General features: G+C 35.7%; 1 protein-coding gene across 2 annotated transcripts in view; it reads left to right on the top strand.

Moving 5' to 3' along the window:
• The window catches only part of FMN2 (formin 2), a 158,883-nt gene that overhangs the window by 12,176 nt on the left and 127,898 nt on the right, over window positions 1-18,809 (top strand). For both annotated transcript variants that reach the window (XM_088053660.1, XM_005518511.2), the window contains exon 3: window positions 7,957-8,123. In XM_088053660.1, the coding sequence (XP_087909786.1) occupies window positions 7,957-8,123 (167 nt within the window). The remainder of the gene's footprint in view (window positions 1-7,956; window positions 8,124-18,809) is intronic.

Here is an 18,809-nt window from a genome sequence, read left to right on the forward strand (position 1 = left end):
AATAGTTTAATATTCTGTCTCAGCTTATCCTGTCATACATATGTCACATGTAAGAAAAAATTCACTGTGGGGGAAAGGTGTAAAATCTTAGTCACCATGAAAGCAAAATTTCAAGGAGCTTATGTTCAAGTTAGGGAGACAGAGTGCTTCACAGACTTGCTAATCTGAAAGAATGCTGAAAGCACTGTCACAGCCTATCACAAATAATTTAATATATTTTGGAGCTCTGATGATGGCAAAATTATAATAACTGTTTTTTATAAAAAGTAAAATATTGTTATTGCAAATAATCAGGCCAGTTTTCATCATGTTTTTGACTGCAGCAGCAAGCAAGTCCTTGGAATAAATATTGAAGAAGGAAATGATAAGATACAATTAACTATTGGGTATATGACAAAAGGGTAAAGAAAAACAACAAAATGCAGCACGGTTTTAGCAAAGATCAATAGCATTTGATACATTGATAACATTTTATTTACAGCTGCTTTCCAGACAGCACAAGAGTGGTAAGAAGGCATTCGTCTGCATTTCCTTACGTAATGGTAACACTGCAAATCATTTATTCAAAGAAGAAAAGTCCTGGTGGTTTTAGATAAGGGACTCTGGCATGTTGCTTCACTGCCATTGGAGGAACAGCATCATTTTGTCCTGCTCCCCCCAGTGTTGTGATTGATGGATCCTGTCAGGCTGCAGGAAGTTTATTACATAATTAACACAAGTGTAGATCTGTGTCCTGACCTTTGCCCTGACCATCACACTTGTAGGACTTGATATTTTCACTACCAAGTAAAATTGTCACTCTACTTCTGCCTTCCTGTATTATGACACAAATTTCAAAATTAGGAACTGAGCTGACCTTAGGATTTCATTCATCAGGATGAAGGTCTGCATTAATTAGATTTTCATATGCTTTCTAGCATGATTTGTAGAAATATGGTGTATGTTTAAGTAATCTTATAACAGGGTTATATGCTGAAATTGGTGGTGTTGTCATGTCTCATAGCACAAATGAACAGACTGTTTTAAAATATAGCTGCTTGGTTCAGTCAGGGAAAACTACAGATCAAGTGGGAGATGTGTTTTTTTGAAAATGGTTTGTAACATTCCTTCTGGGGTTAATTTTTACTTCCTTAATTCAGTGATCTCTCTCTTTCACCTTTAATTTTGGAGAATTCTTTTCTCAAATTTTGTCAGACCTCTGCCTTTTCCATCAGGGCATTTCTGGAAGAATTTCAGGGCCATTTGAATGAGGTGTTACTTTTGCCCTGCTTGCCCTTTGGTGGCCCTGGGGACAGTGGCAGGATTCTCTTCCAGCAGCAGCTAATACCCTTGTTTCCAAAGGGGAGCATGCACATGTGCTCCTTAGCTCCCTTTGGGACGTCTCAAGCACTTGGAGCTGTTAGCATTATGTGATGCTCTTTGTTTTTCTGTGTAGTGCATTGCTCATTCTTAGCCGAGTTGAAATCTCAGTTATACGCTTATTAAAGCCATCTTGCACAACCCAGAATATGTTTAAATTTTTAATGATGATTGTAAGGCTAAAATAAAGGAAAAAATACCTCCTTGAGTTGCACAGGGGTTGATATACTCTGGTCCTATTCTTAGAGCTAGTGAAGAGTTACATGGAAAATTTTTAACAATTACCAAGTGCACCATGAGGGATAAGACATTGTAAGAGGAGATTCAGATGCCAAGAAATTCGGAAAATTTGGCAAAAGTAAAGCATATGTTTACTGTGACAATCAAGTATAGGACTGACAAATGTAAAATTAACAATTGATAGTTTTATTCTAGTTGTTTGAATAGTCTATGAATGTATTCAATCAATACATTATTCACTGTAATTTGATAAATAGATGTTTCTGACTTTAGAATTATATTGAACTGTGTGTAGGCAGACATTGAAAACTGTGGGAATGAGGGATATAGTGTTGATATGTCTTCTGCTTAATTCTCAGGCTTAGACAGGCTTTCTACTTTGACTTCTGAATTTGAGATGATGTGTGGGTTTAGTTCATGCCACCCCTGTGAACATAGCCAGGAAATCTGGAGGCAGAACATCAGAGAAGGAAGGACAATCTTCTTTGGTATTTCCACACATCCCTGACTTTATTAATGTTCTAAATACTAAAAATATAGACTATAAATATGAAAAATAATATTTTATGTAGAATATGATAATATGCAGTATATATATATATATATATAAAGATACCAATATATAACATCTGTGGGGTTTTCTTCCCCTCTTAGAAACATAGGCTTTTATACAACCAGTGAAGGCAGAGATCAGCTATTACACTGATAATAAGAACAACAGGAAATACATTTGACAGTATTATGGCAATATTTGCCCTAACCCTAGACCTTGACCAGTTTTGTTATATTTAAGGTTTATGTTGCCTGGAAATTATAGACTTCAAATTTTTTTTTTTTTTTTTTGTTTTTTTGAAGCAGAAGGCTTTCTTTTTTTTCCTTTTGTTATGAAACTATATTGTGTGGAGGCCTGTTGCTTGCTAGGTTTTCCATGTTTTATGTAACCAGACTGTGAGAAATCTGTCACATGATTTTAGGAAAGTATCTGTCAATAAAAATTCAATCCCTTAAAAAAAACAAAAAACAAAACAAAAATCCCAAAAAACAGCTAAAGCAACCTCACAGGATGAGAAATCCAGAACAGTTTACCAACCTAAATCAGAAAAGGATTAGAAACTCTGCAGTGAAAAAGAACAATAAATGAAGTTTCTAATCCTGGAATATTGGGCATAATCTCCCAGGTCAGTCTTCAGTGAAACAACAGACAAAATGAAATTGCTTGTTTTTATACTGCAAATGCATATTTAATATGCACTTATGCAGTACTTGGGCTTATTATTTGAAGAAAAGTTGGCTAGAATACCAATTTCTGTTTCATTCCCCAGGTTACATGTGCATCTTGGAAAACCTCTTCTTTCTCAGTAGTCACAAGCTGCACATTGTATTTAGGCTGAGTACACAGGTTAGCTGTAAACTGGAAATTTGAAAAGATTGTGAAATATAGGAAAACATTAAAGAACTTTAACTCAAAGATAAAATAGTATTAATAATTTTATATGTAAAATGTTGGTGTGTTTGATATATTTGAGACCTGGTAAAGTACATTGAACAGGAAAAGGGTGAAAATGGAGTGTGATTGATTTGCCCTGAAAAATTATTCATTAAGCTTTTGCTGTATAGTTTCAACGAATACAATGAACGCATGAATATGTGAATATGAATATACTGAAAATTATTTAAGAACCTACATGCAGTTGCAATTGCTATCTCAGCTGAAAATCTTTGAACATCTTTGCCATATTTTTGTCTCTCTGACATGTTTGTCCTCCTCTGGCATTCTGGGGCATGTTTGGTGCTGCACTGTTCAGGTGCTCTGCCAGAAGACTGAGGCCTGGGTTAGCTGCCACCTTGCTGGCAGTGTAAGTAGAAAGGGAGATCAAAAAAGAATTGAAACAAAGGAAGGATTTAGACTAATGTGAAACAGCAAATAGCTGAAGTACAGCATTTCCTAACTTTTGAATGTAACTCTCTATTTTCTCTCTGTTTATTGGTTTGGGGGGCTATTTTTGTTGTTATTTTTTGTTTATAAAACTATGTTCATAATTGAAATCCTTTCTAAATAAGAAACTGTAAGAAGGCTACAGTTGTCTTTTCACATTTTGCAAGACTAAAAATATTGTAAACAGAAATTCACCATTTTGTCTATTTCTTCCTCCTTTTCCTTTATTTTCTGTATTGTCTCCCAGAAGTAGAGTGAGGTCTGTGGTACATTTGGCTTCAAAGCTTATGAAATCAGTTTGCTATGGGAGCATTTCTGATCTTACTAAAATGGACAAGAAAAGGAGTAAACTGGGGGAAAAGGAAGCAAGCAGATTTCAGCTTTTGAAGATGTGAGCAATATGTGCATAAATTAACTCTTGAGGTGACTGAGTAGGGTGCTCAGAACTGGTGTTATACTGAAGCTGTTCACTCTGCATTAGGAAGAATAAAAATGGAAAATCTGTCCCCAGTGTGTGCAGCTTAAGATGTGCTGATGCAACTGCTGTGTTAATGGTGAAAGTGTGGTGTAGTGCTCCGGTCTTTTGGAGAGACAATCACTGAAACTGGCAGAAGGGGGAACTTTTGGAGTAAAACTCATTTTGATCATTAGTCTCAACTGGTGCTCGCTGCCAGCTGTGCTCCTGGGCTTTTGCAAATCCGGCATAAGGAGGATGGAAAACACATCTCTAAAGATAAATGTGAGGTTATAACAGTAAGATCCTCAGGGAAGCATTATTGCAAGCTCTGCTGTAGCTCAGTGCCTCAGTGAATTATATGTGTTTTCAGTACGACCATGACTACTCTGATCTTCTTCCAATTCTCACTTCCCATTCATGTCTCTTCCTCCCCTCAGTGATTAAGAAAATTCATAGCTAACATCATTTTCATGATACTGCTGATTTATAAAGATTTTCTTGCTCACCTTGTAGCCTTTGAAAGGCTTGTCTTCTGAGCATATCAAAGATCTATAAGGTGAATTCATTGAGTCAGGATTTGCTTGTGGACAATACTGAACGCTCTTTTTTACCCACCTTCTTCATACAGGGAGACAATATGAATGGAAACCATACTGGGACAGGTGAATTTTCATTCAGTAGTGAATAGATTGCATTTTCTACAGAGATGGCTTTCATGAACAGTGGTGTTCAATTCTTGATCATAGGGATTGGATGAGAACCTGTTGTGTCATAGTAGAGGAGACAACATCAGTAGTGCTTCATCTTCATGGGAAAGGGAGAAAGAGGCAGATCATATAGAGGTGGAGAGCAAGGAACTTGGAAGCTGAGCCAGAAGATTCTGGCTGAGTCACAGTAGCAAAATTATAACAAAATATCCCCAGAAGGCCAGAATCTGAAACTTCCAAACTTAATCTCATGTTCTCATTCTTGTAGTTGATTAATTGTGCAATCCTTTGTAAGAGAAGAAAAAACAAAAGTCTTTTTATCCCTTTGTGTGGTTTAATAAGTAATTCTAAGCTCCTAAAAAAATATCTTCTGAGTTTATAGTCATCATACTTGCTAAAGATTTTTGGCAGGATCCTCAGAATACTGGCTTGATCTAAAGCTGAAGTTCTTGCCTAATTCAAAATTTAGTATTCTCCCCATCCCTTGCCAAAATAATTAGGGGAGAGGTAAGAATAGGGTTCAGGAACTTCATGACCTGGAATTTCTAGGAAGAAATGTTTTAAACACAAATAGTGGTAATTTAACCTCTTAGAGGAAAAAAAAATATCTCAGAGACTTCAGTTTTAGTTTCTACTGTTCTCATGGCAGGTAAAGGCAGTCAAGAGAAAGTCTCTGCCACTCCACTCACACCTGAAGCAGAAATCAGCCAATCATCTAATAATTATGAAATTATTAGTCATTTAATTATTCCAGATTATTTGCAAACATCTTCACCTCCTGAAGGCATTACCTCATGTAAGTTATGAATATGAGGTGATTAAGGTGTCTGAGGCCAAAAGCTGTTGCTGCTGCCTTTTGTTTATAAACAAACAGTGCAAAATTGTAGCTCAAAGTCTTGTAGTTGACTGAAATTTAGCCTGAGATCGATTTAAATCAAATTATTGATTCTTCTAGATTAGAAAGTACTTGCTGAGATAATTAAATAATTTTTACTATCCTATTTATTCCAAGACTACTTCATGCTGTCATGGACAAAATTATATCACTTCTCTTACCATAATCTGCATTAATTAAATTCATGGATGACATTTTTTGCACATATACTTATTTTATGTTGTTTGAATACCAAAGTATTTTTAGAAATTTGTTTAAAACTACTATAAAAATTAAACTCCAACTGAATAGTAATTAAGATTCCGAACAATGTATTTGAATTTGAGCAAGACAGATGCTATAAAAATTAGCAAATGAGTAGGTGGATTAAAGGGGGGGGGAAGCCTAATTTCCTGTTTTGTAATTTACAGATATTGTTCCTTCTAATTAGGTCAAAGCTAAAGGAAGGGGTTATTCTGGGTCTGAATATGCAGGAGAAGACTCTTTAAACATGACAAGATTATTTAAATGTTAAAATGTGTGGGGTGGAGGGGAGACAAAACAAAATCTATCAAGTCTGACATTCTGTGGTTATGGATAACATTTCAATATATAATATAGCCTGCAGAAATGTGTCATTTTCTTGCATAATTCTTTCTTTTGGGGTGTGAGCAAAGTGATCCTCTGTGGTCAGCAAGAAAGACTGCCTTGAACTAATAAATTATTTTGAAGAATTAACAGCTGAACTGTGATAGAGGGATATGTTGAAGAAGCAGTTTTGTTGGTGTTGCATTTCAGGTGGTGTAACCAAGGGACAGAGGCAAACTAATTGGCAACTGTAACAAAATTTGTCTCATACAAGTTTATCTCATAGCTTATCTCCTGTTTTATTCCCTTGAATGTATTGTATTTTGTCTAATAAAGGGCTAGCAAACTTGGACTTATAATCAGATAATTATGAGATCTCTAGATGTGGAGAAGAAAATCTTAGAAATAACTTCCAACATTTTAATGCATTGTTTATTTTAGGATGTATTGCCACATGAAGTTAAAATAATACAGAAACTCCTAGCCAAATGTCACTTACTGTATCTTTTTAAAATTGCTTCCAGATGTTTAAAAGAAAAATCTTTTTAGTATGTTCAGAAAGCCTGGGAAATTTTACATTTTGAATAAAGTCAATGTCCAATCAGAAATCTTTCATGTAAAAACCAGTAGAAAAATAATTATCAATATCATTGTTACTATGCTAAAGTACACTTTATGTTGCTTTCTTAACACAGTGTTGGTTTTTGTTTGTTTTTTTAAAAATACCTTTGACTTTGAATGAAGGGGTGGAAAAAAGATGCTGTAGAAACTTACTTCAGTACAAACTGTATTCTCAGCTAGTTTATACACAAACATGAAATTAACTTTATTACCCCATTTGTCTTTCTTCTTTCAGTATATCTATTTCATCTCTTTATCGATATCATGTGAATTGGAACTCTGGCATCTTTTTACATTTGACTATTTAGAGCTTAAGCAACTTAATGTTCTTATGATGTAGATTTTAATGCAACATGCGTATGTAACTAATTTTTGTAGTCTATTTCTGGGAAAACTCACAAAGCATTGTCATATTTCAAACCACTAACATTTTCTCCTCTAATATATTTTATAATATATGCTTTCTTTTCATGTTCTGGTTGGATAACAAAAGCAAACACTTTGATCATGAAATCTGGCCCTATAAGAGGAATCAGTATCTTCCTGCTCTTTAAAAGCTTTATTTCTCTGAGTTGCTGCTTCTGACCCTGCATTTTAGTTTGGAGCACTCCACCACTCTGGAGCAATATAAAGTACAGTTTCATACAGAATAGTTATGAGGGGTTTTGTTACTATTCCTTTATTGAGAGTTTCTCCAAAGAAACACAGCAAAATTTCTCAAAGACGATGATAATTTGATGATTCTAAAAAACAATGGCTCATTTAAGGAGTCAAGAGGCCAAACTCTATACTAGCTTTGTGTGACGTCCTTGGAAGAATTTGTTCCATCTCTTGCTAATATCTCGATTCTCCCTTTGGAAAAATTGCATAGGAAATTGATGCCACAATAACGATTCATGGTTTTTGTTCCTTTTTCACAGTGCAGCCGGCATATATAATATATACACATGTTTTCTTGAATGTCCTAATTAATCAGGCTCCAGGTCACTTAAAATCATTATGTATAAATATTTTATATTAAAGACTTACTATCACATACATTTCTTAAGAACTATTTTTCATTTAATAGCTTTTACGTCTAATAATTCAGATTTTCAATACACACTGTAATGCCTAAATTCTTGTGTCCTGCATATAGCTACAAATTCTTCTTGATCTCTCATCATCTTGGCAGGACGAACTCTGTTGGAAAAGCTCTTCAGCCAGCAGGAAAATGCACCGCAAGAAGAAGCAGAAAAACTGTGTTCTCGCATTATTGCAATGGGTCTTTTGCTTCCATTCACTGACTGCTTCAGAGAGCCATGTAACCAGAGTGCCAAGCAAAGCACGCCCACGTTTGATGTAAGTACAGAAAAAGTTGTCCTTTGTCTCTTTTGTGAAGCAGGACATGATTTTCTTATATTTTATCCCCCCTGAAAGAATTCAGTTTGTCATTTTAATGAAAATTGCCCTTAGGAGAGTGACCATCTATTTTTGTGTGCTCAGGTATGTACGCTTTTGTATGCACATTAGCACGTTCTCTTCAAAGAACTTAATTTCTTAACTTTTTAAGTCATATCTTAGTCTGAGTCTGTTCTTCATTTGCAGTTCTCATTTTTGTCCTCTTTGAATGAAAGCATTACCAAGATTTCCATCAATAGCTGCCTCACCAAAAAATAAAAATTAAAGGAATAACAGAAAAGAGCATGTCACAAAATTTTACAGAACGCAAAATGGATGTCTATCCTAGGTTGTTTGTTTGGTTTTTTTTTTTCCCTGAAAATACTTTGGGTACAAAATAGTGCAGAGGTCAATGCAAATATGCTGGCATTCCAGCTATAGTGTTATCTGTACCTGTGGGCTATCTGGCCAGGCGTTTGCCTACTGTTAAAAACCTGAGTGTAGATGTAACCTTACATACTTCTCCTTTCTCTTGGATTATTAATTAAATATTAGGATGTCTTCTTTTTGTAACCTATAGCACTTTGTACTGATTTATGTGGCTAAAAATAATTAGGGATTTTCACTTCACTAATTAGCTCCAAAACAGTATACAAATATTAAATAATTGACTTAATGTCTTGCTGGTGTAGTAAAGATCATCCTTATTCGACACGTTAAACTGAAGTTTGGTTACAAACAGACAAAAAAGTATTGGCATAGATATGAGAGAACATGATTATTTCTTAACTCTTCAAATCTTTCACATCTTTCTTAAAGAATAGTTTAACAGAACTGGTGAAGGGAAAACTGAGAGAATAATTTTTCTTCCAGAGAATTCCTATACAAGCTTTCCTAAAAAGCCCATTTTATCTACAAAGTCATCCAATGGTCCCTCTAGCAATATTATACATTTATGTTTTGGCTTTGGTGTTGCTGTTTTGTTTTTTTTTAAGATGCAAGATTTGAAACATTTTTTTAACTGATTTTTGAAATTAATTGAAAAATGCAGTCTAACTATAATACTGAGGTTACTCAGGCAACTTAAAATCACACAGCATTTGAAAGTGCTTGTGGTTGAATATACTCATGAAAGTTACTAGAAAAGTTTCTTATTTTTCAGGCTGTTTAAAACAGTCTGGTAATATTTTCCACTCTCCAGCTGTTACCATATATTCAGCAATCTCCTTTAGATGATTGAGTACTGTATTTTTAAAAAGCTTCTCTTACATTATAAATAGATTTTTTTGTCAAATTCAAAGTTTTCAAAGAAACAGAAAAGGCTCTTTTTTTAACTAATATACCATGCTTTTTCTGAATAACAGTACTTTAATTATCTTTTGTTTAATGTATCCAAAAGAAGGCACATAGTAGTAACCTAGTGTCACATCAACCATCTGTTAAGGTCAGGAATTTAGGATGTTGCTGAATTAGCAGTGATCTTAATTTGACTTGGTCTATCAGTAAGCCAGAATTGTCACAGTTTCAGTGACTTTTTTTTCTGTATAAATCCCCTAAATAGATCCCACTCCTGGTAAAACAATGTCAGAAGTGGTGTATGGCCCTGTTTTGTAACCAGGAGCATACAGCTGTCTTGAACACCAGATCTCCATAATTGAATTCTACATGGTGCAGAGCTGAGAGCTGCTGATGCTGAGTTTTGGAATATGTTTCTTCTCCAGCCTTGGTGACCACACTACAGGAACACCTATCGGTTTATTCATTACACATTCTCCAAAACAAAAATATTTAGAACTTGCAGTATAAATTCTAATGGCTGAAAACTTGAAGATTATGCATCTCCTTTCTTCTTAGAGTAAATTTAAAGTATTTTACAGGAAATAAATACTAATTATTATGTAAGGGAACAAAATAATTAAAAATTAGCTTGAAAAAAATTATGGTGATGCTGAATATTGCTTTAAAAAGGACATGTAAGGTTGGCGAGTCATGTCCTCTCTTGCATCTCTCTCCATGTGTGTACTTTGAGGTTTTTTACTATTAACATTTATCTTGTTTGTTTCTATGCATTTTTTTAAGTTCATTAGAGCAAAACTTTAATGTTGATCTAACAGTTTATTTTAAAGACAGAGGAATTAGGACTTGATTAAGGACTAGTATTACTTCCTTAATTTCACCCATCTAGAATTAAGAGGTACATCTTCTTTGACCTTACTCCAAAACTGGGAGCAGAGCCAGACCCATATTCTTCATCTCTGAGTTCATCAGACCCCCCAGTTCAATTTTGAATTGCCTCCAGTTTGGCTGATATCCTCTTCACTTAGCTGAAACTGCCATCAGCAAAGCTCCTGTAGCCCTGTCCTGGTCCCTGCCACCTTCTGGCCTTCTCCCTTCTTCATAAAGCCATGGTGCTTGCCTGGTTCTTAATGTTACTTCTTTGGCTATTTTGATTTTCATCTTGCTCTGGTGCTTGTAAAGTCTCTTGGGTTACTTTTTCAGATTTTTTTTTTCCTTTTGGCAGAATTTCCAACACTTTTTCCACTGAAACCCATCCTTGAATCCTTTTCTCCTTTTGTGATTTATCCCTCGTATTTCTGAACTTTAAAGTACTATTTGTTTTAAATTAAATAAAATCCATTCCCTTCTTGCTTAAGTGTGGTCCCACAGACTTTATTTTTTGAAGATGTTAAGTTACAGTTTATGAAAACAATTCAGTAAGTTTTGTTCACTCTATGATCTATTGCTCATGGCTCGATATGAATATAAACAGATTATTTAAAAGTCCTATTCTCTCACTCTGAACCCCTTTTCTGGATGCCCTCTAGTGAATTTAATTTAACATGGCTAATGCTGAAATCTTTTGAAATGTTTGCAATTGCACATTTTGATTATATTCTCATTTTCTTTATTATTCATGCTCTCTGGTCACCTCTACTTCTCCCTGTCTTAGAAATCTTTATCCAAATCTTTTGTCTGTTTTCTCAGTAATGCAAGAGATCTGGTCTGCTTTTTTTCTCCCAGGATGTTCCAGTCTTCTGTGTAGGCCATTAAAGAATAGTACATGCCCTCTTTTTAATTTCTTTTTGGATCCTATTTCTTTCTTCTCTGCTCTGAATTGTCTTAATTGTCTGACTACAATTAAGCAGTGAATTAAAAATAAGGGCAACTTCCACAGCTCTTAGTTTCCTGGGGTAATTCTATAATGGCTCCTAGATTTCAGTTTAAATTCTTGGCACTTTTGTCTCTGGTGTAAACTATACTTTGTGGATATGAATTTTTTTCATATATGGCAAACGTGAGGGATCAACAAATGTAAAATGAGAGCACAAATCTTAAGAGAACTAGCAGCTGTCACCACATTTATGCCAAGGACAGAGTCCAGTTTCCAAGGGCTTATATCTTACTCAGGTCTTTGGATAAATTTTAGTGATGATTGGAGATGACATGTTCATGAAGTACCTCTGAACTTCTTGTCAAATTAGCCCAAAGGACAGAAATTTTAGAACTGTTTTAAGAAATTATGAGAAAACTCTCATCTTCAATCTTAGCTTGTTTTGTAATTTCTTTTAAAAAAAAGTTGATGGCAGTTGCCCAGAATAAAAGATTAGTCTGAAAAATACAAGTTGAACAAAGCCTTAAAAGTAACATAAATAGACAAGGGTTGGTTTTTTTTAAGATTTTTGCTGTTGAGAAGCAGTGGAAGCTTTTGTTATACCCTTCCTACCTACTGTCCCAATATAAAGAGGATCTTAAAGAGTAAGTAAATGTTCAGTGGCAGGTTCTCTGTCTAGACATACGTTGCCCTTAATGCTAGTTTCCCATTTGCTAGGGAGGCTGCTAATTATTGCTTCATGTATGTCATGACAACTTACTCATCAGGCTATCTTTAGTCTTTCATGCTTCTGCTAGTATTTTATAAAGAAAAACAGAGGGTTTAACTAAAAAGAAATGAAGTCAAACAAGTAAATGGCAACTTATAGAAAGATGGATTAGCAAAAGCCTACAGAAAGCATGTCCTCTGAAAAAAATGCTTGCCTTTTGAACTGCTATTGCCTTTTACATTTTTTCCTTTTTAGCGGTTGTAAGTTATTCAAGAGGGCTTCTAAAGATTCAAATTAAAACAAAGTATCTTCTGAGTGAATGATATGCAAGACATTAATGCCTTGTGAAAAATACTTCCATTCATAAAAGGCAGAATCACAGAATTGTTAAGGTTGGCAAAGAGCTCTAAGATCATCAAGTCCAACCTTTAGCCCAGCACCACCATATTCACCATTAAAGCATATTCCCAAGTGCCACATCCGCATTCCTTTTGAACGTTTCCAAGTATGATGATTCCACCACTTCCCTGGGCAGCCTGTTCAATGCCTGACTACCCTTCCAATGAGGAAATATTACCTAATACCCAAACTAAACCTCCCCTGGTGCAGCTTGAGGCCTTTGTCCCTTGTCTGGTCACTTGATAGCTGTGAGAACTACCTACTTTCCTACATGTGGTGCAACTATAGTCTTAAGCTTTTTAGCATGTTACCTCATTATATTTTCCTATTAGAGTAAAATAATCATGAAATTGGCATGTCCAAAGTGTACATCTTTGGCAAGAATGTAATAACAGGCAAGTTTTTCCTTCACCTGTTGGAGGATCACAGTTTTTAATAAGTAGGGATCTCATCTGCTTAGCTCCTCTCTTTAAAATCACTGAAGGTGTAAGATAGCTATCTTCAGAGTGCCATCAGTAATGTGTATGAATTATAAATATTTGCATTAGATTTTAAACGGTTCATAACAAGGAAGAAGCTGGCATCTTCCTATCATATGAGGCAACTTTCTTTAACATTTCAGTGCCAAAAAATTGTGACAACTACTTGGTGTTTTCGTTTTATCCAGTAGTTGCAATTAGCACACATGTAGTGTGTGGATGTGTAGTCCCTAATTATGTCTTCCTGTTTCAGATTTTCCAGTTCACATTGTATATTTTTAAGCTACAGTCAGTTTTTTCTTTCATAGCAAGTTCCTACTTTTTTTCTGACAAGATTTTCAAGTAATTTTGTTCTGTTTCTGAGCATTAGATTTAAAACACCTAAATTCTGAATGAAAAATTGTGATAGAGGCTTTATTTTATAATTTTGTAAGTGCTTTTGAGAAGAAAATTGAGCATACCTTAGTATCCCTACTGTATTCCTTGTCTGAGGAACTTAATCTCTATTTCACGCTGAAGGGTCCAGGAATGACTACTTTTCAAGTGGCACTAACAAAATATGCCATCTTTCATCTTTATTTGTTTGTAGTTTGATTTTTGTCTTGCCTAAATCTCTACACCTCTTTTCAGTGCTTCTATTTAATGCTCTTACTCTGTTGAGTACAGCTGTTAATGCCTTCTCGATTTATCAACAGTTTCAGCACATTCTATAATGAAAGGGCTAAATAAAATCTTCTGGATGGTATCTTTTTTTGCTGTGTTCTGATGTGATTTTATACAGAGTCATGTTTGACAGTTTTGGATAGTCACCGCCCCTTGTGCCATTTGTAGTTATGATGCCTGACTAGGCTGTCATCTGTTTCTGAAATAACCCTTCCCCAAGGAAGCAGAAAGACAGCATGAATGGAAAATGCAGCAAAAAAGGCTGTTCTCCTATTATCTCCTGGCCACCTGTGGTGATGCAAATGCTTTCTAAGGAAATAAAGACACTGCTTTCTTTCTGCTGAGTAGTAGCAGATGGTGGGACTTTGCAAGTCGGAAGGAAGAGAAATTAGTCACAGGAAGGCTTGACTTAATTTTAACTTATTTGCACTGCTGATATCAGTCTGAAAATTAGTTGGTAAACAGATTGCAGATAGACTCCTTTCTCAGAAGACAGCCAAAATACCAGTGATCAGTTTCCAAAGAACTTTCACGAGTACTGGCATCAGCTAGGAGAACTTCAGTTCTAAACTGCAGCACATCATTGGCAACAATGTGTGCAGCATCTTTTCAAGCATACTTCCAATGCTTGGGCATATAATCTGTTAGATGGAATGTAGTCCCCTCTCAGAACAGTGTTTATCAGAGCAGTACTTTTGAGTTCTCAGTTTTTTCATCATATGATGGAGTCAATAGTGAATAAAACTTTAAAAGTGAACAAATGAAAATTGTGGACTAGAGCAGAGAAAACAGATGGTTAATCTGCTGTCGTAATCTTTGTTTGTAGCGTAGGTTACCATAGCAGTTCATTTTGGCTAAATCAAAGCCCCCATATATCCTCTTCCATTACCCAGTCACACTTTGTCTTTCGTGGTGAGAAATTCTGAATATTAAGTGTAGAAAAATGCAGAGTTGGTTGGTCATTGGGCAAAAGTATTGTTCCTTTGCTATTTCCCTGATATCATTTCTTAAAAAAAAAATTTGTTTTGCAGTTCTTGGCTCAGGCCCTGCAGTCTTCTACTCCTTTTACTCCTTTTCTTTTTTATTTCTCTGTTTTCTTTCTTTCTCCCCTTTCTTTCTTTGCTTCCTTGGTGATGCTACTGTATACACTTTCAACTTAGGTGTTTTATGTGTAGGATGTTGCTATGTTTTCAGGTTTCTTTTTGCTATGAACATTGCTTGCTTGCTTATTTTTCTGAAGAACTGCTTCAAGAGCCATATACTGAATGTTAAGTTTATATCACCCGTTTAAATTTTTTAGTATCATTGTGCATATGGTGAAGCTGGTGGTCAGCCTGTCACCTCAAGAGATATTTTATGACTTGCTGTAGGCTAGTTCTCTTTCTTCAGAATGTCAGTCATAAAAAGATGTCTTCTCACTTGGAACTGTGAATAAATTAAGAGTTGAATTTGTATATATTGTGTATCTTTCAGAGAGATTTTTTATGTTAGTATAAATTACATTATCAAATTGAATAGAGGTGAAAGGAATTTTCTAAGGAAGCAGTTTGATTCAGGTGATTCAGATTTTTCAGAATCCAAACTTACAGAAATCTGTGTCAGTGTAAATGAAAACAATTCCTAATGAAGAAGCTTCTTGTCTCAGCTTACATTTCCTGATGAGTCAATGAGAGGACGGACCCTCAGGTCATGTCAGTAGTAGCTGATAACCTGGTGGTCTTGGGATGAGACCTTCCAAGTGGGTGTTCTAGTTGGATGTGTAGAAGGGCTGGGTCTGAACCTGTTTTTGAAGGTTTTCTTGAAGGCTAGCCACTGTTCCTTCTTCCAAGTTTACTGTAAACTCACCAGTGTTCAGTTCTATTAAATGTTGAAGTTACTGGGGAGCAGGAAGAGCAAGACAACAACATTGTAACAGAATGAGAGTAGATGCGAAAATCTGAAATTCAGTTTCCTGGTTTCATATCCCTGTGAGAGCTCTAAACGCGGGGCTATTGGCTCTCTTTGCCTCTCCTGGTATACTGTGTTGAAACCTGAGCAAAGTTTGATGGGATCAAACATGTTTTTTCTCTCTGGTTGCAGGAGGCTGAAGTCATTTCATGGGTAATAAATGCTTCATGATTTTTGACACTTCAAGTGTTTTTAAATTCATTGTTGAGGCACATTGGTTCCCTGAAAAGAAAAAATCCCTTTGACTCAAGTAAAATGCTTATGTAACAAATTTAGTTTATGAGGATAAAGTGCTGCTTCAGCTATACATTACAGTATTATGAAGGACTTGCTGTTTTTCAGCCTTGGAAAGCATCTGTGCTCACCAGTGCAGTCAAAGGTAGCACAAGTTGAGGGCTGTGTTTAATCACTCCTCTGGTTCTGTCAGTGGCAAGGCAGAGCTTTGTTACTGAACCTGTCCTCAAAAAGTAAACCACTTTCCCCCATTCTTAAAAGTATTGATTTCTTTATTTTAAAAGCTGCTTAAAATAAAGCAGTCTCCTGCTGATAAGAGCATCTTGAGGCAGTCTGGCTCTAGTTTCTCAAACTAAAACCTTGCTTCTACAATTAACTCTTGGTATGCAGTGGAGAACATGCAGTTGACTTTCATTTTAGATGGTGTTTACTTAGTATACTAGAATGATTAACCCTCCTGAATGGAAAAAAAAAAATTCTTCCATAGACAATTTTTTTTTCTTGACAATTTCAATTTCTCAAAACAGACTAAATGCCAAGAAATTATATGCAAATGTGGACAAGCTCTTTGGAGCTCTTAGCCTGGAAAACACCTCTGAGACATGGAGTCTGGTCCCTTCTTATCCCAAGTAACATAAAATGGAACTCCTCTATGAGTTGCTCTCATTCCACCTTAAATGCAGTTATACTCTTTCCTCTCCCTGTTCTTCAACTCCTTCCCCCCGAAAGAATGCTATCCAGAATGATTTGATGAGTAGGAACCTTCTTGTAACTACTGCTCTGTGTTTACTCCTGGCCCATTTGTACTTGCCTACAACATACCAACACTTCTGTTCTTCCCTTTTCAGGATAGCTTCAAATGCTTATGGTTTTAGTGAAAAAATTTTCAAGTTTACTATTAAAAAAAAATGTTCTGCAAAATAGAGCCCTGTTGCATCAGAGCTCAGCACATCAGGCGTGTTAGTGCCAATGCACTCTCATGTAAGAAAGTTTAGAGGTACTGCTGAATTACTTCCTCCCTCTCCTTCCCACCTGACTGTGCTTTGATTATTTCCTTGAGAGTTTTCTAAATACCATTGGTCAGATTTTTTTCCCCCTTGGGCCTCACATTGCTAATTCATGCTTTTGCAGCCATTTGGAGCAAATGTGTATACACCAATTGCTATTTCAACTCCATCTCCTGTACCTCTTTAAAGCCCTTCCCACAGTGGCTATTTTTGTTCTTTGAACTGGAAGCAGATAGACAGCTGATTAAAAACTGAAAGGACATTGAGCAGAAGGTTGTATTACCTGTGTATTTCCAGGAGCAGCGTAGCATACATTCAGGGTTGCATATTGTACTCCTACAGTGGGGGGATATAGTATCCTGTAACTCAGTCTGTGGCCCAGGGAACAAAACTGGTGTGAAAATTGTGTGAAAAATGTGTGACCCCTTTTCTGAAAGGTCCAGGCCCACCAGAATGACTTCTGATGTTTGCTGCAGGTCTAATTCATGGCCCTAGCTTTGGGCTCACCAGCCACATGGCACTTGCTAGAGGCCTTTCTTTGAGTAGTTTTCAAAATCCATTTCCATCTTTAAAGACAAGCTGGAAAGAATCTCCAGCTCAAGTAGTGAAGTGAATATTTAATATTTAATTTATTACATAGTTGAAGTGTAACGCTGTGATACCAGAGAATGGAAAGTTGTAACAAAAACCCATTCTCTGTCTGGGAAGAGAGTGAGTTAAACTACAGACCTGACTCCCTGTGACTCTAAATGCTGCTAGCATCTAAAAGTGGTAAAATGTATATTGATTAGGTAGCATCAGATCCTGCAGGCAGTTTGCCTCGCCCATGTGCAGATGCTCTGCACTTTTAAGAACCAGTGGAAAGTGCTGTGTAAGGATGTGTGGAAACGAGAACTCTTCTTGACATAATGTTTAGTGCACTGGACTCAGACAGCTTGAAGCTTCCAGTGTCTGCCCAGATATGAGTCTGAAAAAAATAAGACTGGCATCATTCATTACAAGGATATAAATGTAATTTTTTTCCCCTCAAAAGAAATGCTTTAAAGACTAAATAGTGGAGTTTGAGCAAGATGAAGTGGAAATTCCAGATGTATCCAAAACTTGATCACGGTAAGCATATTCACTGACTGTATGCACAATGATATTTAGTAAAAATTGCCTCTGAAATGAAAAGTTAAAGGAGAAAAATTTGAATGTGGAAATCTAGGTTCATGGATGATTGCTGTGTAATTATTAATACTAAAATCAAATCTGGATTTTTTTTTTTAATTTGGGTTATTTTGTTTATTTTGCTTGAACTAGACTTCAGCATCACAGAATTGGCTGCATATCTCTTTCTTCAAACTGTTCTAATAATCATGCACATTTATGGCATTATCAGATTTGAAAAATGAGAAAAGAGATGGATTAGTATATTAACTGACAAGGAGCTAAAGACAAAGCATAAAGAGGATTAGGTTTTGGACCATAGCTTCAGTGCATAGGAATTAGGACATTCAAATGATTTGTATCTTTTGAAGGGCATGAAAGTAGAGACAGGGTTAATCTTTTTCCCTTTTTAAGTGTGATTTATGGACTATCAACTTGCCATCCAGAGCTTCAGACTACCTTTCTGTCATGAGGGTTTCTCATATTGGAAAATATGTTTATAAGCTTGCAAGTAATCTGAAAGTAGTTGTTGTTAAATATCTTGTCTATATATTGAAAATGGATATGCTTTCATTGTAGTGCAAGTTCCTTGGAGGCATTTTTGAAAATCTACATTTTTACATCTGTAAATTTCCATTACATGAGGAGTCTATTCTATTGTTTTGCTCTGTATTGAACAGAAAATAAAGAAATCCCCCCCACACCCCCAAATGCAATACAGACAAAAAAATACTGCCTTTCATACTCACAGATAAAGCTCCCATGCTGGGTTAAGAGTTTATCAAGTTGTGTGATGTTTTAATTTACAACTGCTTATATTTTATATGCCGTAAATTACATCAGCAAGAACATAGGTACTTCATATTTTCTTACCTTCATAACGTATACCATCTGTACAATAATTCTGAGAGTTTGTTCTGTTTGTTCTGTTTGTCATCTTGATTCATG

The sequence above is a fragment of the Pseudopodoces humilis genome, chromosome 3 (assembly GCF_049639895.1).
Source record: "Pseudopodoces humilis isolate 2021_Gansu_Grassland_sample_001 chromosome 3, ASM4963989v1, whole genome shotgun sequence".
Taxonomy (NCBI): domain Eukaryota; kingdom Metazoa; phylum Chordata; class Aves; order Passeriformes; family Paridae; genus Pseudopodoces; species Pseudopodoces humilis.